We start from the raw sequence: 24,013 nt of genomic DNA, 5'->3' as shown, positions 1-24,013 counted from the left end.
GTTGAATACCATAGGGGTACGTATGTTATACAAAGAATTTCCATCAACATTTTTTTGGTTATATACTTGTACTGATATTTGTTTCTTGAACTAAAGAATTATACAGTACCTACTACACAATATAATAATCTGCAGCTACATAGGTAAGTAGCTGTTGGTAATTAAATTTTTTATCTAATATAATATCTAACATCAGAAATATTGTTAATTATCAACTATAAACAACTAAGAACTAGAATTATCAACTATAAACACAATATAATATACTGTATCTTAAGCAATATGTAATTATTTAACAATTATTTTTTTTGGGAAATAAAAACTGGTACTAAATTCTTTTTGACTATTTAATTTCTAAGTCACAAATAATGGTGGACAAATAGCAAGAAAATTATACAAGTAAAACATAATTTTAACTTATTTCTCTAATGGAATTTTGGTATTGATCTACTTAGTAGGATATGCAGTTTATCATATTTTTGAATATTTATATTCAATATTGTTCAGGAACAGCCCAATTACTCTGAAAAAAAAATATATGGTCAAATTCTTTGAAAAGAAACTTTTAAAATCAGTAATGATAAAAAAATATATAATTGTTGTATAGCAGAACCAGGGGACACAGAATTAGGGGAATTAACAATAGATTATTAAAAACTGCCTTCTCTTAAAAAAGTAGTATTATATGCACTTAGAAAGACTATAAAGGATATAAGTACGCATAGAAAGAAAGTAAGTATCTATACTACTGATATATATATATATAACTATATATGAATACGATACCTACAGTATACAATATTACTAGTATAAAAATAACAGCAAGCTATGGCACACTTTAAAATAAAAAAAGCAGCATACTATTCAGGTATGTATCTAAGTAAAATTTTCTCAAAAATATTAGAATATGAAATAAATTGCAACTAAATTTTAATTAATAAACATAAACAAATAAAATTGTCAGTGTTATTAAAACTTTATGCAAATATATGTTACCTTAATACTTTGTCTTTAATCCTACTCTTCTGACATGGCTTTTCAAACTTATCCCCAAATCTCAATTCTTGTTATTAAGAATAATATTTATTGAAATTATAATTAAAATTTTAATTTCTTATGTCCTTAAATTATTTATATCGTGTTATACATAATACTTACATAAATATTCAATTTAAAAATAGATCAGCACTTGAACGAGTGAATATAAAATAGTATATTATCAATTTCTATGAGCAATATCATTACTAAATCAAAGAAATCTATTCCTAATGCCAATTTAAATTCTGTGAAGGCACAACACTTTCTTCAATATTTGTTTACTTCCAAAGGGCAAAGGGTATAACTTGAAATATTTCAAGTATATTGTTATAATCCCGTCCTCATTTTAATCAAATTTGTAATATTAGTTTAGGAATGTCCCATCTCTAATAAAAACCTTCATACCTTTGAGGTCATAAACGACCCTACAATATAATTCTAATTGATAACTTTAACTATTACTGTTGGGAATTTTGATCATAAATTTATATAGCTTTCGCAGACGTCTGTCTATCTGAACAATGTAAGTTTAGGGCAGTGTCGTCCACTGCTCTGAATATTAGATTAAGGATATATAAATTGTACTGTACGCCTCTGGCATTTCTGTAGCTTAGATATTATTTAAGGAACTGCAAGACAGGCCCTCACATCTCTTTTTGCTGAAACCTTCTTTTGCTCAACACTCTTTTACTTTCGCTCTTCAACTCTCTTTTTACTCTTCAACACGTTATTATTTTTCACAGTTTCCCTCAGGGTAACTATTGTAATCAGTTTATCATAATTAAAGTTAAGTTATATTAAAAAACAACAGTGTACATTAATTCCACACCCGAAAAGACCCTCAACAAGTTGGCCCTTCTGAAGAGGACCACAACAAAAATTGGCGCTGCGGACAAGACTGGATAGTACGGGACAAAAGGATTCTCAAGGAGGAAAAACAGGAAACTGGTCCAGGAGAATACCGTTGGTAAGTGGAATTTGTATATCTTGTTTAGATTTTGTATCAAACGTTTTATATAACTTACTAGTATTTTTTTTAACTCCGTTAAAAAGTACTTTACTAAATTTTATTAATCATTTTTTAACTAAATTTATTAACAAAGTTTATCATGAATACCAATTCAAATATCGATTCACTATCGTTAGATTTCATATGTAGGTTGATTCCTTTCGGATTTAGCGGTAATAGAAACGAATTAGGTCAATTTTTAGCAAATTGTAATAGTGCTAATGAGTTAGCAAGTGAAAATCAAAAATTGCCTCTATTATATTTTATATTATCAAGAATATCAGGTACAGCAAAAGAGCAACTAACATCACAAAATTTCGAATCGTGGGAAAACCTACGACAAAAGTTAAAAGATTTATATAAAGAGAGAAAACATTATGTCCAATTAATAGAAGAGCTAAATAACTGTAGACAAAATTTTAATGAATCCGTAGATGATTTCTTTCAACGTTTAGAAGTTTTAAACCATCGTACAATTTCTTCTGCTCAGCAGAGTTGTCGAAACGATGCCGAATTACCGGGTAAAACTCAAACTATACACGATTTAACCTTAAACAGATTCATTTACCATTCTAAGCCGGAAATTTCACAAATGTTAAGATATAAAGGATTTAATTGCATTAAGGAGGCTCATAATGCGGCTCTCTGTGAAGAAAGAATATTAAATATGTTAAAAACTAATAAAAGCAACCAATACTGTAAGATATGTCGTAACAATTCGCATCCACAAATAATTGTCGCAAAAAATCATCCGCAATCTAATGAAAATTACCGAGTTTATTTTAACAAACACAATTCTAATAATTCCAATAATCATAATTTTAATCATACATTTAATCAACCTTCTTCAAATAGTCAACATAATAATATTAAACAATGCAAATATTGTAAAAAGTACGGACATACAATAGACGAATGTAGAAAATTACAATATAAAAATTCTCACAGAGTATCGAATCAAAACACAAATTCTAATGAAATAGAAAATAAAAATTTTCAAAGGGTATCGAATCAGAATATACCTAATCAAATACCTAATGAAGCATCAAATATTCGTTCATTCACAGATACTCAATCAAATTCAAAAATTCTTAGTGACGATAATAAGTCTATATTTTTAGAACTTAGGTCTGATTTTTCTAATAATAAAGATAAAACATTAAGATTTTTACTAGATACAGGTGCTAGTGTATCTTTAATCAAATTAGATAAGTTAAATCCTGAAATTACTAAATTTTTTCCTAGCGAGAAATTAACCTTACACGGTTTAAGTACAGATTCTCCTGTATTAACGGCGGGTAGTACTATAATTCCATTTAATATTAGAAATCATACATTGAAAATAAAGTTCCATATTCTAAATCAGAAAACAAACGTTCCTTATGACGGTCTGATCGGATACGACTTTATTAAATCACAAAACGCGCAAATTGATTTAAAAAAGCATTTATTTTTTCTTGACTCGCTACCTTTTCCCTTACATCTAAAAATGAATATTAATAACGCTAAAACACTTAACATCTTTACTAATTCATCAGATTTATTTAGCAGAAATAAATTATTAAATCAAAACCTTAGAGTAGAACATTTAATTATTGAAGAAAAAGAACATATTTTAAATTTATGTACGGAATATAATGATATTTTTCACCTACCTGGCAATAAATTAACTTGTACTCAAACTATGAAACACGAAATTAATTTAAGTAATCAAAAACCAATATCCGTTCAAACTTATAGATATTCGAAAAAACAAAATGTATCTGGACAACAAAACTTTCAGATTGTCTATAAACAAGGCAGAATAAACTCTAATGTAGATGCTCTATCACGAAATATCAACATTAATATAATATCTAAAGACGACGATTATCAAAATTTTATTAAATATCATTATCAAACCTCAGAAATTACCCCGAAACTTGATATTAAAAACTCAAATTTATTCGATAATTTACCTGCTGCTCTTTATTTTTCTTCAGATTTGGACGAAGATAATCCATTTTCACAACATATTAAAGATAATTTCGACTACAATATTAATCAGATAATATCTCCTAACTTACATTCAATTTACAAATTAAAAAATCATAATAAATTATGCTATTTAATGAATACAAAACATTTTCATTTTGATAAATTAAGCTATAAGGATGTATTTTATTCTCTGCGTAATTTAAGAACTCAGTTAATAAAAGATGATATGAAAACAATAAATTTACCTGACATTTCACTTTATTGTACACATTTAAAAAAATCTATGTACTACGAAATATTCATTATTTATTTAGAGATACCAATATTAACGTACATGTCATTAATAGAGAAAAGTATAAACCTGAGACTAAGGAAGAGATTGAACAAATATTAAAAGAAAATCACGATTCTAAATTAGCCGGACACTCTGGTTATACTAGAACTTATAAAAAGATTAAGGAAAATTATAAATGGAACAATATGAAGAAAGATATCAAAAAATATATTAAACGCTGTTCTTTGTGCCAAATAAATAAAATTAATTATAAACCAAATAAGGTCCCTATGGAAACTACATCCACCAGCCAAAAGGCTTTCGAAAAATTAGCGATTGATATAGTTGGTTCATTACCATTACCGAGAATGGAAACAGATTTATTCTTACAATGCAAGACGACCTAACTAAATACTCGTACGCTGTTCCAGTTCAAAATCACGAAGCGCATACTATGAATGAACTCACTAAATTCATTGTACTGTTCGGAATACCAACTAAAAATCCTTTCTGACCAGGGAAGTGATTTCATGTCCAAATTAATTAAAGAACTTTTTAAATTATTTAAAATAGGGCATTTAACCAGTAGCCCATATCACCCTCAAACAAACGGTGCTCTTGAGCGATCGCATCTTACGCTCAAGGAATATCTTAAACATTATATAAATAATAAACAAAATAATTGGGATGAACTTATACCATTTGCAATGTTTGCGTATAATACACATATTCATACTTCCACAAATTTTTCACCGTATGAATTATTATTCGGTAATAAGGCTTACCTTCCAACTACCTTAACTCAAGAACCAGAATTTAATTATTCATACGATGATTATGTAACTAGTCTCAAACAAAAACTTAATTTAACACAAACCCAAGCGAAAGAAAATATAAATAAATTAAAACTTAAATCAAAAGATATATTACGTAGCGATGTTTGATCTATCAAGTTGTACGAAGACCACCGAAGACGAATTCATATGCAAGCATCCTCAAGTTATAAGAATTCAAGAACTTAACATAACCCCATTAGATCTTGAGCCAGTGAAGATAACAAATTTAAAATTGGATGAACTGAACTTCGCTAATCACAAGCTTAACCAGTTGGACGATCTTTTAGACATACAATTGAAGAAACCATTTATTGTGCAACATTCACACTGGTATACTGTTGGACTATCAGCAATTGGTTCAATTGTAACGATCATCTTATTGTATAATATTCTAAAATGATGTGAACTGTTCAACCTGCTAAGAAGATTACTATGCTGTACCAAGGAGCCCAGGACCCTCTCTGAAGGTTGCTGTATTAAACTATTTAATACAAATATTAATACTCCAAATCCAATAACTCAGGCCCAATTCGAACAAATATTGGAAGAAGAAGCTGGAAGAAGTGGACTCCCAAGTAATCGTTCAGCCGTGGAATTTTTAAACTTAAATGGTCGACGCTCGACTAGAACACCATCGGTTCATATGGACTAATTAAAGACTAAAATGATCAGTGTATTTTTACTTTTTTTTATTTTTTTTCTCAAACTTTTACTCTTAGAATAGTGTAGTTATTGTGTGTATTGTTTATTGTTTAATTTGACGATTTTTTTTTCTCTTAATTTTTTTTGTTATAAAAAAAAATTTTTCTTAGGGGGGAGGTGTTATAATCCCGTCCTCATTTTAATCAAATTTGTAATATTAGTTTAGGAATGTCCCATCTCTAATAAAAACCTTAATACCTTTGAGGTCATAAACGATCCTACAATATAATTCTAATTGATAACTTTAACTATTACTGTTGGGAATTTTGATCATAAATTTATATAGCTTTCGCAGACGTCTGTCTATCTGAACAATGTAAGTTTAGGGCAGTGTCGTCCACTGCTCTGAATATTAGATTAAGGATAGAAAAATTGTACTGTACGCCTCTGGCATTTCTGTAGCTTAGATATTATTTAAGGAACTGCAAGACAGGCCCTCATATCTCTTTTGCTAAAACCCTGTTTCAGTCACATACTTCTTTTGCTCAACACTCTTTTACTTTTGCTCTTCAACTCTCTTTTTACTCTTCAACACGTTATTATTTTTCACAGTTTCCCTCAGAGTAACTATTGTAATTAGTTTATCATAATTAAAGTTAAGTTATATTAAAAAACAACAGTGTACATTAATTCCACACCCGAAAAGACCCTCAACAAGTTGGCCCTTCTGAAGAGGACCACAACAAACATGATAAGCATGATACAAAGAAAACAAGGTATATGATCGATAGAATTGAGACTATTTCGGCTATAAGGAAATTTTTTAAAAGTACATAAGTAATTATAATTTTAGATGTTCATAAAACATTCAATTACTAGTCGATTAAAAAAAGTATACCATTAATAATACTGCAAATTATATTGTATCCTCTCATAGCAATGTCTAATTAATTTTTTGATTAATTAACAAGCACTTTGTTTACTCACTTGTTTCGTCGAACTGCTTGAATCCATTTTTGCTTTTGATCAAATCGGTGTGAGAAACTATGAAGCTATTAAATGTTGTTTTGGGAAAATTGAGTTATTGAATCTTATTGCACCCAACAACGCCCTAAATTACGCTCTCCTTTACGCGTTAACATTTTTTTGTCAATTTTATTAACATTTGAAATTGTCACACACAATACGACGCCTAGTTCGAATTCTTTTTTCGGGAGACGATAATGGTATTTTATCGTCGTGTATAAAACAATATTTTTTCCATAGCGAGTTACATTTTATAAAATATTCAGAAATTATTATTTCAAGGAATTTATTACGAGTAGAAAAAAAATTGTGCTGGGTTGGCGTTGGTTTCTATGTAATTTGACAAATAAATAAAGCTGTCTCTTTAGTTGTCAGTTTTGAGTCAATATTTTTTAATTCTCTTTCGTGTCGATTGCTGATTGAATTGGAGCCAGAAATGGCTCAAAACAAAATAAGTAAATTACCAACAGATATTCAGGCTGAGGCGACAACCGCCATATCTAAACTACTTCTATTTAAATCCCGAAAAACTTATGAAAAGGAATACAAAATTTTCAAAAATGGAAGCAATTAAAAAACGTGCGAGAAGAAATAAAGTTTTTAACCTATCCTCGCTGGTTAAAGTATCATTTAATCTACCCTTGCGGTTAAAGTACTATTTTATCTGCTATTTTTGATAGATATAAGGCAATTTTAACAGTTGCTATGAAAAAAACAATTTAAATCTCCGATATTCTCGAGATTCTATTTGCTCGGTTTTCCACTCTATTCATGTTAATTTACTAAATTTAATACCTTCTAATGTTTAGAACCATTTTTTTTTCTTCTAGTTGGTCAGAAATTACTCCGAAAAAGGATGAAAAAAGAACTGCTCGGAAGGAAACGTGACTGGATACTGCCGGAACGTTGCACGGAAAACTAATTAGAACTCTTGACACTTTGCCGGTAATTGTCGGGAGAATTGCCAGCTTTTCCCTCTTTTCTTACCGACTTCTTGTGTCCCTTCTCCCCTGTTTTTTCTCCTTCTTTTTCTTCCGTAGACCGACCCGAGCGCAGTTATTGAAAATTAAAACAAATTATCCACCGAAACAACAAAGAAAAGAAATTGCATTTCGACAAATTAAAGAGATGATTTTATTTAGTTGTAGATATTTACGATACAAGTGAGTTAACAGCATCATTAAGATATGCGTGTGAAAGTTGAACGAGTGCGTAGCACGAATTGTGTAACCAAACAAGTATCATAATGGAGTTAACTCGCGTGTATTGTACAATATTTTATCTACGTCTAACAATAAAAACACACAATGAATTTTAAAAATTATTGTACTTAACATAATATATCTATCCTAAAAATCAATTACCTTAATACGTTTGTTCAAATAACACCATGCATGGCAATGGCAATATGACAGTAAATAATATTGATTCGGAAAGTATTCCCTCTGACATTGAAGATGCATTCAGAGCCATTTCTAGATTGCTTCCAGCAAGATCGAAACAGAAGTATGAATATACATACTCTATGTAATATACAGGGTGCTACAAATTCGAGGTACGAGCATTGGTATCTCGGAAACCATAATAGATACGAAGATGGTTAAATTAGGGCAAAATTGCGCCTTGGGCAAAGTTGCGCCTTGGGAAAATCAATTTTATTTTTTCCTGTCGTTACTTTTTAGAAAATCAAAAAACTAATTGCACATTCTCATAGCCACTTTATTAGGGTTATTTGGCAGTATTTTTAGATTTTCAAATTAGCTGATAATTTGTGAGATACAGAGGCCAACTTAGTTTTTTAAATAAGTACCTGCATTTTTTATTTCAGGTTTTGAAAGAACTCGGTCTCCTGAATACAATGATATGCCACACTTTATACTTTTTTATTTGTTTTTTGATACCTTAACAGCAACAAAACTATTTAATTATTATTAATTTAAAATAATAAGTCCGACTCTGGTTTCTTAAATTATTTAATCTGAATATATTCATCGCAACAATAATGATCAGCGCTAATTAACATTGAGTAAGGAAAATCCAGCCAATTAGAAGATTCAAATAAATAATATCCAGGTCAGAAATTTAAAGATATTATTTTTAACTTTTTTTATTGCGAATTGGAAATCTCAGTGTGCGATCTAATAATATGCATAATATTAATCGTAGTTATTATAAATAAATCAACTTCTACAAACTAGTTTCTAATGTTCCACATTTTCGAAAAGGGTTACCACCCTTCCTGTTGCACAAATTTATTTTTCGCTCAGTTTTATTTATAACTCTCTGAATTTTCTTCTTATACTTCCGGACGCATTTTGTACTCTTTATGGTAAATGTTGAGATGAATTAATTTAACTTTTTTACAAATGATGTCAAATAATGTAGCCCCTTGGCGATAGAGCCAGGAACCTCGCTGGACATTATACTGCTCTACCATTTCCAATCCATCTTCCGGGAAATGATATGATTGTTTATATTATACCGTATGATCGAATAAAAACGGCGTCAGCGATGACTAAGAAATGAAGATCGCTGTCATTTTATATGTAATATTATATGGGAAATGTCATCGATTATCATTTCCAAGCCAACTGGACGCCATTTTTTTCGATCATACGGTATTATATTCATATTAATTATTTTATATTGTTTTATTTCATTTGATTTTCCGTATTCAATGTTTTACACCACGTCATTCTTAAGTTTCAAAGCTTATCAATATTGTAACGATGAAAAGATTAAATATTTAAAAAAAAACAGAGCCGGACTTGAAATTAGTTTAAATAAATTGTGTTTAAATGTCAAAACAAAAAAAATATTAAGTGTGGCATATCATTGTACTCAGAAGACCGAGTTCTTTTAAAATCTGAAATAAAAAATGCAGGTCCGTATTTAAAAAAAATTAAGTTCGCCTCTGTATCTCAAAAATTATCAACTAATTTGAAAATATAAAAATACTGTCAGATAGCCCTAATAAAGTGGCTATGACAACATGCAATTAGTTTTTTGATTTTCTAAAAAGTAACGACAGGAAAAAATAAAATTTATTTTCAAAAAAATCAGTTTTTTCCAAAAAACTCAGCAATCCTCGAAATTTTTAAAACTTTTTTGATGGCATCTTGGTGAACATCCCAGACTTTGCCCCAATTTAAGCATGTTCGTATCTATTACGGTTAACGAGATACCAATGCTCGTATCTCGAATTTGTAGCACCCTGTATATACTCTGTATGAAAAATGGTGTACCGAAAAAAAAGTACACATCTATGGAAATGAAAAGGTACTCATTACATATTTTTCCAGATTAGTGCAAAATAAATGTTTTACAAAATATTTTTTTCTCTTTGTTAGTCAGCATCTAAACAAGGAGTGTGGAGTGACTACAACTTTTGATTTTTAAATGGCACCCTCGGTATTTTTTTACTTTATTCGTTAAAAATTGACGCTGTGAATAGAATGACATCATATGTCAACTATTGACATTTTCGAATATGTTTTTTTTGCATATAGTTAATACAATCTAAAATACGGAACGGATATGGAATGGATATGGAATGGAAACGGAAGATACAGTGAGAATCAACCTTTAGGCCTTCCTGGTTTATTTAATGGTTTCCGAGATCTCAATTATCAATTTCGAATTTCCCCCTGTACAAGACTGACAACATTTTTTACAGGGTGAGACAAAATTCTAAGATAATTTCCGATCTCTTCTAAGACGTATTTCTATTTATTTGCTTTCCATAAAAGAATTAATATTTTTAAGAGCAAAAAAAAAGACCAGTGCGATTTTCTTTACAAAATGCTAGAAATTTTACGCCGCTGATCATCGGCCTTTCATAATAAATAGCGAAAAAGAGATTTCGCCGAACTTTGCTTCGTCTAGATTTTCCGGAGCGCGTTCCATTTATGAAATATTCTTATGCCGGATTTTTCCGGGTTATCGGAGGCGGATTCTTGTAAGACGGCGCCCGGAACGGCAGATAGGTCGAAATGTACATTTATGCCCGTGTAGACATCGATGTAAATTTATAAAAATCACCTTTATTCATCCGAATTCTGAATTGAAAAAAGCTATTTCTTTGCTATTTTGTATTTACTTTAATCTTATTCTATGTCTATTTTCCGTATCCTTTTACAATAATTTTATTGTTGTTTAAAATGCCCAAGTAGCATTTTTGGACACATTTTAGATAATTTTTATAAGAATCGTATCCGGTTTTTGGACACAAAATGGAAACGGTATGCCTCAAATAGGAAACATTTTCGAAACCTATATATTTTATATGGCTTTATTACATGTGTTTAAAATGTGATGGCACTAGCCGTTTCCTAAAATGTTTCGATGCGGAATCATAAATTTTGGAGGAAATGTTTCGAAACATGTTCTGCAATTTGTGTCCGAAATGTTCCCGTTTTCAGCAGCCACTGTTTCTAAATGTGAAGAAACAAAATAGTCTAGGTCTGTGTGTGAATTTTAAAATAAAAACAACCATCAACAATGTCGACCTCCGCGATAATTTTTTTGTCTTAAAATCTTTGTTTTTATTTTTTCTCGCACAAAAAATTTAAGGCAAAAGCAAATTCATCGTTCAATTTAATAATGTACTTAATAATTTACCTAACCTAACCTCAACAGCCGATAAAAAACATATATTTTTAGTTAAAGCGCTATCACTAGCCAACATGGCGGAATTTGAGTTCATGATTTTATAAAATTGACATGGAGTCGGACACAAATCATCTACATTATATCATATTTGTGTCTAAAAAGAGAGAAACTCGTGTGTCGAAAATGAATCGACAATAAATGGAAACCTAGTTTCCAAAATGTTCCGATTTAGCGCTATCTGTGTATAAATTTCGAACTAGTCATCTGTCAATAACGCCAATCAAAATTTCTGGTCAAAATAATTAAAGTATTTTAATTTACTTATTATAACACAATTGAAACATAAAAAAACATGTATTCCATTGTGGAAAAAAAGAGAGACGAACGTTTCCTGTTGGGTACGAGTAGTGACTGTTATTACATTTATTTCTAAAACAAATCATCTCTGTAATGCGTATTATAAATAATTATAAAATAACATAACAAAAATATCTGTATTTGTGCTCACCATATGTCCTTTCTTTTGCTTTTTTAATTATAGTACTATAAAAACATGAAGAATGCTTATATGAAAAAACTGTAGGACAAAATCCAAACAATAAAGTAAGGTTATGTTCCCATATTTGACAGAATATCAAATAAATTATGGAAACTTTTCAGGTACAAAACGGGTAAGAAATCTGTAAATGTGAGCCACATCTGTTTCTTAAAAGTTTCGAAAAATTTGTGACACTAAGATCTTCATTGTTGTAGCTTATGTAGCGAAACTATATTTTGGTAAAATGTTTCGAAACAAAAAGCAATTTATGTTACGAAATATATGTATCAAAAATGTGACTAAACTGTTTCGCAATGTTTCTAAGTAGATATTTTGTTTTGATTTTGTGTCTAAAAATGCTACTTGTGTGGTGGACAAATTCACCAAGAGAGAGATAGGACATAAACAAGTAAAAATGCATAGTAAAACTTACGGTATCTGACATTGCAACATATATATTTAATATCACCCTATAACATGGATATTAAGAGGACCATGATAATGTTGTTTTTAACATCAATAATGCAATTACAATAAAATGGGACACTTTGTATCTTTACAATAAATTTTGGTTTATGTATTACCTTGTAGATTAATAAAAATTAGACAAAAACATATTTCAGTCTGTTTACTATACAAACTACTGAAACTTTAATATCATAATCATCGTTATTTGCGAAACTTTAAATAAGGTTTTCGTTAAAATCTAATTTAGTTTTAATGTTCATAGAAACTTTCTAAGCTTATTAAAATTTAGGACCTCTTTTAAACTTTGCGCAAACGGGAGAATAAATTCGTATTATTTTGAGAACTAGAGAAATCAGCTTAGATATACCAAACAAAGGATGCATTTCTTAATTTGTTTATTCTTTAAGAAAATCGAGTCTATATTATTTTTTTTTCCTTAATTACACAGCTATGTCGTTTCTGAAAAAAAATATTTCGAAGACCTGAAATATATCTAATATGCAAAAAATCATTATTTGTAGACAGAATGAAACAATAATTTAATGTTAAGTAGAATACAGGGTGTTGCACAAAATATGTGCCATGTGCCATCCCTCGTGGGAAGATTCTTCACGTAAAAATAAGATGTATTTTTCATATCAATATAGGCCTGCTTTATTTCGTAGATTCTGCTTTGTTTCGTAGCTACAGGGTGTTAAAGTCTTAATAATCTTTCGATTTATTACAATTTTCTTCCAAGTACTTTTAGTGATTCGAATGAAATGTTGAGGGTAAAAGTTACTATAAGCGCTACAAAAGTTAATGCTAAGAAAGTGTCGATAAATTCATCAGGGACGTGTATATGGGTTATCACTGGAATATTTTTCAAAAAAAGCAAGCTGTGTAGGCCGTTTAATGCCAATTAAAAGTTATCTCTTGATATTTTCTCGAATTCGACCTCCTTGATGAGATAAACGCAATTTTATTAATCACAATAATTAATAAAATTAAAATAATAAATTATATATTTTACCTAATTTATTATTAAATATTATTACTATGAGACCAACCTACAGCAATTTCAAATAAAAAAAAATACTGGGATAATAACAAAAAACTTAATTTTAAAAAGTTTTAACATTCTGTAACTCTAAAACTATGCGCAAGTTAATGATATTATATGATGATTATTATATTATATGATCAGGGACGTATCTAGACCAAAATTTCGGAGGGGGGGGGTGGCTTGGAGAAGGGGGGGGGATACAAAAGCTGCTAGAAAAAAAGCATAATAAAAAAATTGATCGCTTTGGGCTACACTCAAATCTTAAATGAAAATAAAATTTTAAAAAAGTAACAGATAAAAATTATTAATCTTAAAGGATACACTGGTCTTTTATTATATTTATTTCTCTATGTACGCTTAATAGAGGAAGTCCTGTCAATCGCTCCTGACCTGTAGAGTTACGTAGGAAGTCCTTCAATCGTCTTATGCCGCAACCGCACATGCGGCATTTAGCGAACTCCGACCGCTCATCAACTACCGAACGCTCGTGATCGGACTTCGCCTTTCCATCCACACATGCGGGCTCTGATAGCAACAACATAGAGACGAGCGCTCGTTCTCGTCGCCGATCGAGTCGCCGAACTCCGACTTCCTCATCCACACACATAGGAAATCGGCGAAGCCCCGATCGGAGATCGCCGAATACCGCATGTGCGGTTGCAGCATTAGGGTTGAAAAAGACCTTTCTGGTGTAGCTGTTGACACTGGTAGAGTTGCTAGGATCATTAGTAAAATGTATATATTTGGAAATATAAATTGGTTACACTCCGATTATCGTTTCGATGGCGTTTTTAGGTCGGTCGAGCTGCCATTTTTGCCGCCACAAGTCTAGTTCTGCCGCTAAAGTGTCATAGTCCAAGAATTTTTTGTCTAATAGCAGAACAATAACAAACGTTAATCACGTTAATGACCAGCAAAACAAACAACATTCAAAATCTTGTCCTTGTCAAACTTTTGCTGTTTTAAACACTTGAATGTTGAAAGTCGAAAATCGAAAATGACATTTGCTTTCAAAGTGGAAAAGTGAGGTTAGGGTGTATAATGTATATTCATCTTAGACAAGGAAAGAGAGGGGACAGGTAACCCGGCAGCTGAAAGTGAGGCAAGTTGTCACCACGCGAAATTCTCCAATGGCGTAGCATCAGAAATTAGCTTGTACCTAGACGGTACAAAATATTTATTAAAACGTAAACTAATATATCGTTCATTTTTGAGTAATGCATATACAATTTTGTATTTTATAGTCTCACCTTTATAATAATAGAATATCTAAGTCGATAATGCAAAATTTATTTAACAGTCACAGTGAACTGATTATCAAGACAATTATTTATTTATTAACGTGTGTATAATGTATAATTAAATAAAAAATAATGTAATAACATATGTTTTAAACGTGTATATACATATATACCGTATGATTGAAAAAACGGCGTCTTGTTTGCTTGAAATGACAATTAATAAATGAATATTAAAAATTACATTATTCATTGAATCCGTAAGCAAGTGTGAAGGAATTGACTAGATTCATTATTATACCGTGTAATCGAAAAAAACGACGTTCAGTTGGATTGTAAATTACGAATCGATGGTATTCCCCTATATAATTCTACATATAAAATGACATAAAAACTATACAAAAACGACATCGAAAAAAGACGGCGTCAGCGATAGCTATGAAAATGAAGATCGCTGTCATTTTATATGTAAAATTATATGGGGAATGTCGTCGATCGTCATTTACAAGCCAACTGGACGTCGTTTTTTCGACCATAAATGGTTTAATAATGAATCTAGCCATTCCCCTTCACACTTGCGTACGGATTCAATAAATAATGTAATTTTTAATATTTGTTACCTTCAATCATAAGAATATCCTAATTTTCCACAAAAAAATAAACAATTCTAGAAGCTTTGTGTTATTTTATTTATTTTTAAATTTTATTAATTACTCACTGAGACTATTATTATACACCTAAATTAGCAAATTTTTTGAAAGGATATTTAAAAAAATATATGTAGTAACAAGTAGCCCACCACAAGTTTGTCCACCCCCAGCAAATCTTGGCAGGTAAATTTAAGTTTTATATAACAACTACACATATAGATTTTTTATCACTAGAATTTTTATTTTTTTTATAGTTTACAATTATTTTACATATTTGATAAATATAAACTTTTTTTACATGTAAAATATATAAAAAAAGTTTATTGCAAAAATTGTATTTCTCTGATTATAATTCCCTACGCCACTGGAGAAATCCATGCTGAGTAGCATTATTTATAGTTTCAAACATTAATTATAATAAAGGATATTGAAAATACTACTTGAAATTATTAAAAATAGTTTGGTTTGGATGTGGTACAAAACATATTAAAAGCATTTTACATATTTTTACTGCTATAATGAAAAAATGTACATTTTATGACCACATAACAAAAGTTGTGTATCGATTTTTACCTGTGAAATGTAATTCCAGCTACTTTTTCTCAAGCTTCGGCCTTTGCAGCCATACGCTGAACATCTCACCATACTAAACAATACAGTTTATAAATTTAAAACAAAACAGTTGTCAAAAAAAACATAAAAATTCTCTCGGTGTCACCTCTAAATCTTGTCACCAAAGTATGGCCGCCGATCGAATTTTGGCCTCACTAACCGATCACGGGAGAATATGCGTGTTAGCCGTCCCCTCTCTTTCCTTGTCTAAGATATTCATCAATGACTAAAGATACAAGGAGAAATAGTACTAGGGTTCCCAACTTGAGCATCGGCGATTCCGGGACAATTATTTTTAAGCTTTTAATTAATTGAAGCAAGACATTAAATATTAGAAAATAAAATATATTATGTGTGTAGTACACATTTTTTTAGTTTCCAGGTCCCGGCCAAGGCAAAACTTTCGCCGGGACAAACTTTCTGATTCCTGATTAATCCCGGCTAAACCGGGACGGTTGGGAACCCTAAATAGCACCCGAGACCAAACTGTGACCATTCTTCCAAACAGTGCCGTGGCACATATTTTACTTAACATTGCCGCTTGAAGGGATATTTATATTTTTGATATTACCTATATGTTTTCACTACGCTTATAGTGTATCGGGTGGTATCATACTAATTAATTACGAAAAAAACGTATTAAAATGTTAACAAAAGGTACATGACTAGTATCGACATATAGTACATATCAAGTACATGTAAAAATAATTATCGAATTCAATAAAAAAAAACGCTAAAATGGTGTAGGGTACTGTTTGTTTCCCTATAAAACGTAACTTCTGGCTCTTTCTTATCATTGCGCCTTTTACACTTGAAAGCTGAACAAATTACCATTGTAATAAAGTTTATACAAAGTTCACTACACACAACCAACTATTAAAAATCGCTAAAATTGTCGCTGATGACCAGCTGATGATTCATGTCTAAAAAGTTGGCGTCTAAGGTCACAAATTCTGCTGCAGCCCGTATATGGGCGTTACATGTCCTTGTATTCTTTAGTCATTGATATTCATCCATCTTCTTCTTCTTCTTTTTTGTTTCGTTCTTACTTACTTACTTACTTACTTAATGATCATTACTTTTTAAATATTTTCGGCCATAATTTCGGGGGTGGGGGGGGGGGTTTGAACCCCTAAAACACCCCCCCAGATACGGCCCTGGATATGATGATTATATGATTTTATGATAAAAAAATATCAAAATATATAGAACTTTAAAATGCATGAGAATTTAAGGTGTCCAATTTTCGTGCGGGTCAGTGTTTTTTAGAACGTTTTTTTTATAAATATTAAAGGTTCAAAACACAAAAAAACACCTAATAAACTTGCGAAAAAAGTACGTATCCCCCCTAGGGTTATCCCTGTCCTTGTTCACCTACAACTAACCGTATTGTTTTTTCCAATTTTCCCAATTCTCCGTTCATATTAATACACTAACTCCACTCGTGTTTTCCTCCTTCCTTCCGTCTGCCTGTCTGGCCCCCGGCTCATTCTAAACCTGTTATCTTAAAGCATTCCCCGGGGAATCCCCGGCCCCGCGAAACCTAATAAAACGCCGGATGTATCTTGGCGGTGACGGGTCGATCCCCCTCCCGAGATTATCCCCAGAGTCCCTGCTTTCGTTTTGGCAGGATAATGTGCTCTAGCTCTGAGGAGCGGAAATATGTGTGTGTGCGTTGGCGTTAAAGACCTCGAATTAGTGTTTTTCACATTTATTCTGGAGTATTTTGCTTTTTTTGAGCCAGCAACCTAACCCAAAACTTACAATTTGTAAAAATCTAATCGTTTAGCTACAATACTCCGTGTCGGATGTGGTAAACAACCCTGTATATTTTATTCTATGGGGAAAAAAATTCTATTTTGATGATTTTTTAACCAGTTTTTAACTAAATTTTTTGAAAAAATGTCTATACCTATGTGGCGAATTCATCTATCCAAAAAAGTCCTATGGATATGTCGCCACTGGAAGAAAAATCTACAAAATAAAATAGTTATTTTTTGTAAACACTGCTGCGTTAATCCAACGGAGACTAATTGTCAGCAGGGGTTTACTGATAAACAAATTTGTCAAACGGACAAAAAAATGCTTAACGTTTCGTTTTCGAAAAGTATGTCTTTTCCCGTCGTCGGAAGCAAAAAAACACAACGAACAGAGAAAAAAACTATTTAAAATATCTAAATGCAACTATTCGAGAAACTTTAGATTTTTTTAAACAGATACGTCTATAAAAACCGTTGACGTTCCGTTAACATGACATTATATGAAGTTAAACTTCAAAATTAACAATTATTACTACCTGATAACAATTACTTAATAAGGTAAAAGCAAAAAGCTTGAAACTTTCTGTGTGAATAATTATTTGTGCTATACGTGGCAACTGCGCAGTCTCTAATTATTTGTGCTATACGTGGCAACTGCGCCGTCTCCATACATCGTCGCATTGCGGCGGTAGCCGAAGAAGAGCGAGGCCCCCAGGCAGGAGTCGAGCACAAGACGTTAGACCAAACGCGTCGTCTCTTTGTTTTTACCCTTTCGACTCGATGTTTTATATGAGTATTTAGCCACCTTTTGTTTAGTTAGTTGTCTCCAAAGTTTGCTGTAATTTCGCGATACAACCGAAAAAGTATGCCAGTCCACTGAACATTTTATTTCGTCGATGGTTTCATTTGTTTCCTTAAGCCAAGGGGAAACTACATTTTGGTCACTTCGTCCGATAATTGATTGGAATTTCGTCGTCGACTTGCTGTGCTGTAGTAAGATCCGCCCGCCGCCATTTTGGATCGTTGTGCCGGCGTTCGGTCGGTAAATAAGGTGGTCCATTCCAAATTATTTCCTTTCTTGCCTTGTAGCTATTGCTTGGCAATTTTCGTTACTATCAATAGTGTAATTAGTTGTTTTCGTCGTTCTTTACCCATTTCGGGGTAAATATTTTGTTGATATTATTTCGCCTATTGATAATTTTGATCGTTTCGTAAGTCTGATTTTTACTCTTCGTAAACATTATGAGTGAAGTAGCGTCGAAAACATGGACAACCCATTCGAAAACGCGGATCATTTTAAGGCTAAGGTCACTCATTTTGAAAAATACGTCGTAATTTGCGAAAACACGTATCCAGACAAAATCGTGTCGTGGATCGCGTTGCATTTTAGACTTGAAACGCGTTAAGGAACGGTTTTCACAGGTTTTACGAATTTGAGTTAGTGCAAAACGAAATCGAAGAGTCTCTAGATCTTGCTTCGGTAATTCGCAGTATGAGGAACGCGAAAATTTTAATGATGCTTATTTTAGGTTGATGGCCAAGGCTAAATCATTTCTTGCGGATGATAGTATAGATAACGTGAAAAGTAGTGGTAGGTCCGTTGCGGGTTCGGTAGCCACGCAAAATACAAATATTTCGCAAAATTTGGTTCAGGATTTTAAACGAGTTAAACTTCCAACCATCGAGATTCGCACTTTCACAGGTGAATACGGTAAGTGGTTAGAGTTCCGTGATACCTATGTATCGCTAATTCACGAAAATGATGCCTTATCGGACATACAAAAATTTCATTATTTAAGATCATTTTTGGCGCCTAAAGTGTTGGAAGTTATCGCGAGTTTAGGGTTTACAGGGACAAATTATGAGGCTGCGTGGAACTTAATTTACGCTCGTTATAATAATAACAAAATTTTGATTCAAAATCATCTTCGCGGTTTATTCACGTTAGACAAGATTCAGGAAGAATCTCCTTCGGTGCTAAGAGACTTAGCAGATAATGTGGATAAGCATATAAGATCTTTAAATGCTCTTGGGGAAGACACCACTAATTGGACAATCTTGTTAATTTATCCTGTTTCATCTAAATTAGATTCCATGTCACTTCAAAAAGTGGAAAAGTGCCAAAGGTGAGGCCAAAAATCGTTGTTGCCAGATTTGACTAAATTCTCTTCTGAGATCGGTTTCACACTTTTTGGAATCGTTAGAGCAGGCAAAACCCGACAAAGTCAAATTCCAAATTTAGGGCAGGATGGAACTGTAAACATACTGGGCAAAGGCGTAGTTCGGTCTCTTTTTGTTGTGACAGGGGCAATCGTGTTACATTGTGCGGAGCATTTCATACCAAAACTGTCCAGATTTTGTAAATTCTATGTGAATGAGAGAATTCAGGGAAGCGAAAAATTGCGTTTGTGTTTGAAATCTGTTTGAGAGCTGCATGTTTTAAAAAGATTGTCGTCTTCGATTGTTTGTAAAATTTGTAAAGTTTCGGCACAACGTTGTTGCACATAAATCGAGAAAGGCGGTGGAACGACCGCTGCCGGGCCGCTGCTACCAGTTCCTCGACTAAGGTAAAAAGGAGGAAACTGTGACCAGTAGCTTCGCTTCGCATAAAAATGATGGTGTTCTTTTTGTCAACTGCAGTAGTTAGGTCTTGGGAAAACAATGAATGGTTTACAGCACGCGCTTTATTGGATCCTGATCGTAGAGTAGTTTTTTGTCAAGGTCATTTGTATCAAGCTTTCAACAATTCAACCAAAGTAAAATATCAACATTTGTGGTTTGAACGAAACTGAGTCTGCGGTTTCTGGAAAGGTGAATGTTAAGGTCCAATCTCGTATAAATGACTTTCGTTGGAATTATCCTGCTTTGTTATCCCTCCTGTTACAGGGTTGTTGCCCACCTCAAAGGTCGACAGTCAAAATTTGAATATTCCTGCAAATGTTTCAGTTTGGCAGATCCTACATTCTGGTAATAAGTGGTCCTGTTGACATGCTGATTGGAGCCGATTCCTTCTGGATTTGTTATGTAAATAGATCAAACTAGGGGCCCTACCATTTTGCAGAAAAGTAAACCCGGATGGATAGTGTCAGGAAAGGTGACTCGGCTAAATAACTTTGAGGGTACAACAGTTTGCAATTTTGTTAAACTGAGCAAATAGATAGGCAGTTATCGCGGTTTTGGGAAATAGAGGAAGGCGTGGTTAGAAACCACAATCTGTCGAGGAAATTGTCTGTGAGAAACATTTCGTCGGATACGTTTTCTCGAGTACAATGGAAGTTTTTGTTATTTCAATGCTCTCCTATGGGCAGCCTAAGCCAGCTCGGCGAATCGTATAATGCAGCCAAAAGCAATTTCTATCCCTTGGAACGAAAATTCGAGCGCGATCATGAGTACCGGGATTTGTATCGTGATTTTGTCAATGAGTATCGACGCCTAGGGACATATGACAAGAGTGTCCGATCCTAGCGCATCTCAGTTTTCGTTTTACCTTCCTCACCATGGTGTTCTGGTTGTCCGTCTACTACCAAACTTCGAACTGTTTTAATGCCAGTGCCAAACCACCAGTGGTTGCTCGCTAAATGATGTTTTATTTATTGGTCCAACCATTCAGTGTGTGAACTTATTCCCATTTCGTTGCGCTTTCTGTAAATTTCAGTAATGTTTGGCGGCTGGATTGGAGAAAATGCATCGTATGGTGGATCGATCCCACAAGCGGTGCTCGCTCGTTACGAATCCTGTGGCGTGACAGTCCAGACGAAGATATCGAGGTGTACGAGCTGAACACTGTTACATATGGGACTTCATCGGCGGCTTTTCTCGCCATTAGGTGCTTGTACCGATTGGGAGTCGAAGTTGAAGAAGTTTCTCTCCGTTAGTTGCCAACACAATAAAGAATCATTTTTATGTCGATGATGTGCTTACTGGTGGGGATACTATTGAAGATACCCTGAGTTTAGCTAACGAACTTTGTAAAGTTCTAAAAGGTGGTGGTTTTCTTCTTCGCAAGTGGGTGTCAAACGAACCCTCTATACTCAAGGAAATCGAATCTGCAGATAACAATGGAGTAGTTGATATTGGTTGCATGGAGAACAACAAAACATTAGGTATGCGTTGGAACGGCGAAGGAGATCATTTTTTCTTTTCGATTGGAAATCAGTCAAGTTCCAAGGTCACCAAAAGAATCGTATTGTCAGAAATCTCTCAAATTTTCGACCCTCTTGGTCTCCTTAGTTGTTGCGTAATCTTGGTAAAGATTTTTCTTCGTGATCTTTGGTTGGAAAAGTTAGATTGGGACGATGCCCTTTCCCAGCAATTATATACAAGATACTTACAGATTCGTAATGATTTAAGATTTTTGAACAATTTGAAAATTGATAGGAAAGTCATTTGTAAGAATGCAAAGCTTGTAGAGCTGCATGTATTTTCGGACGCGTCGTCTTATGCTTTGGGAAGCTGTGTTTATATTCGAACGATCGATAATCATGGTAATATTTTTGTCAAGCTTTTGTGCGCTAAATCAAAGGTTGCTCCCTTAAAAATACAGACAGTCCCGCGTCTCGAGCTTATGGCAGCTGTGTTAGCTGCACGTCTCTGTGAAAAGGTTCGGCAATCCATGGAAATTGAGTTTAATAGCATCACATTTTGGACCGACTCGACGATAGTTTTGGGCTGGATAAACACCTCTCCGCATTTGTTGCAAGTTTTCGTCGCCAATAGAGTTAATTCGATCCAAGAGCTCACAAATATTGAAAATTGGAGGCATGTGCGAACCCAGGACAATCCAGCTGATTGTGTGTCACGTGGCATGAAGCCTCAGGAGTTGTTAGAGTTCGAAATGTATTGGTCAGGACCAGATTGGCTTCGAGAATCCATAGAAAGCTGGCCTGAGCCTCTTGTAGTGTCCAGATCTAACGAGTTGCCTGAATTAAAAAGGGTCGTTGTTGCAAATACATCTACGTTAGACTCTGAGTTTATAGATTTGTCTAGGTTTTCCAATTTAACTCGATTGGAACGAGTGATTGCCTACTGTATTCGTTTTATAAATAATTGTCGTAGAAAAGAGGATGAAAGGTTATCGAGTTCTTTAAGTTGTGATGAAATAAGTCATGCGTCCTTAGTATTAGCTAGGTTGTCACAACGTCAATCATTTTCCGAAGATCTTGTAACATTGTCCAAGCAAGGGCAAGTTAGTAATAAAAGTAAATTAATAAAGCTTCATCCATTTTTAGATGAAAACGGTTTAATTCGTGTCGGCGGACGTTTAAACAACTCAGATTACGTATATGAGAAAAAACATCCTATTGTGTTGTGTTCAAAACATGTTTTTACTAGGCTTTTATTCGCTCGTGAACACAAACGGCTACTGCATGCTGGCCCACAGCTCTTATTAGCTGTTATTCGGGAAAATTATTGGCCCATAGCAGGACGTAGTTTAGCTCGTAAAGTTTTCCATCAATGCGTAATTTGTTTTCGAAATTGTCCCAAAGAAATTAGCCCGGTGATGGGTGATTTACCAAAGCGGCGGGTCACACCATCTCCTCCATTTTACGTAACTGGCGTAGACTACGCTGGTCCCTTCCTAATCAAGGATAGACAGGGACGCGGCTGTCGCACTTCAAAGGCTTATATTGCGGTGTTTGTATGCTTTGCCACAAGGGCTCTGCATTTAGAGTTGGTAAGCGCTTTAACCACAGAAGCCTTTCTAGCTACTTTGAAACGCTTTGTAGGTCGGCGGGGAAAACCTGCACAAATGTACTCAGACAACGGTACAAATTTCCAAGGAGCTTATAATGAGTTATCTAAATTAGCGAATTTTTTACAGAATAATGCAAATTCAATTGTCGAAGCTATCGAGAATAAAGGCATCTCATGGTCATTCATTCCGGCTAGTTCTCCACACTTTGGTGTCAGGGAATCATGCGAACGGTCAAATATCATTTGAAACGTGTTGGTGGAAACGCATTATTAACTTTCGAGGATCTGAGTAATGCTATTGATAGAAATTGAGGCTGTCCTCAACTCGCGTCCCATGAGTCCTTTATCTTGTGATCCCTCTGATTTGACACCTTTAACTCCCTCCACTTTTGATTGGCTCGACCTATGGAATCCGTACCAGATAGAGATTACACGGCAGTACCAAATCCAATCAAGCTATCCCACTTTCAACGAATTCAGCAAATGAAAGGGACATTTTTGGACCAGATTGTCGTTGGAATACATATCCGAATTGCAGAAAAGGCAGAAGTGGATAACGCAACAAGGCCTACTCTGAGGCCAACGATTTGGTGTT

General features: G+C 33.3%; 1 protein-coding gene and 1 long non-coding RNA gene across 2 annotated transcripts; one reads left to right on the top strand and one right to left on the bottom strand.

Moving 5' to 3' along the window:
* Positions 1-333: 333 nt before the first annotated feature.
* LOC115877916 lies at positions 334-1,236 on the bottom strand. The gene is made up of 2 exons (XR_004049441.1): positions 997-1,236; positions 334-523 (listed from the first exon to the last, which is right to left on the bottom strand). It is a non-coding gene; the product is annotated as an uncharacterized LOC115877916 (long non-coding RNA).
* Positions 1,237-18,989: 17,753 nt separating this feature from the next.
* Positions 18,990-23,665, top strand: LOC115877972. Its single transcript, XM_030894323.1, has 4 exons — positions 18,990-19,072; positions 19,254-19,850; positions 21,380-21,594; positions 21,666-23,665. Exons 1-4 carry the CDS (start codon positions 18,990-18,992, stop codon positions 23,663-23,665), a joined length of 2,895 nt encoding a protein of 964 aa, XP_030750183.1.
* Positions 23,666-24,013: the final 348 nt, after the last annotated feature.

Source organism: Sitophilus oryzae, unplaced genomic scaffold (genome assembly GCF_002938485.1).
Source record: "Sitophilus oryzae breed Bouriz unplaced genomic scaffold, Soryzae_2.0 scaffold_1499_pilon_pilon, whole genome shotgun sequence".
Taxonomy (NCBI): domain Eukaryota; kingdom Metazoa; phylum Arthropoda; class Insecta; order Coleoptera; family Curculionidae; genus Sitophilus; species Sitophilus oryzae.
Note: the sequence above shows the minus strand (reverse complement) of the source record. Positions and strands in the feature narration are given on the sequence as shown.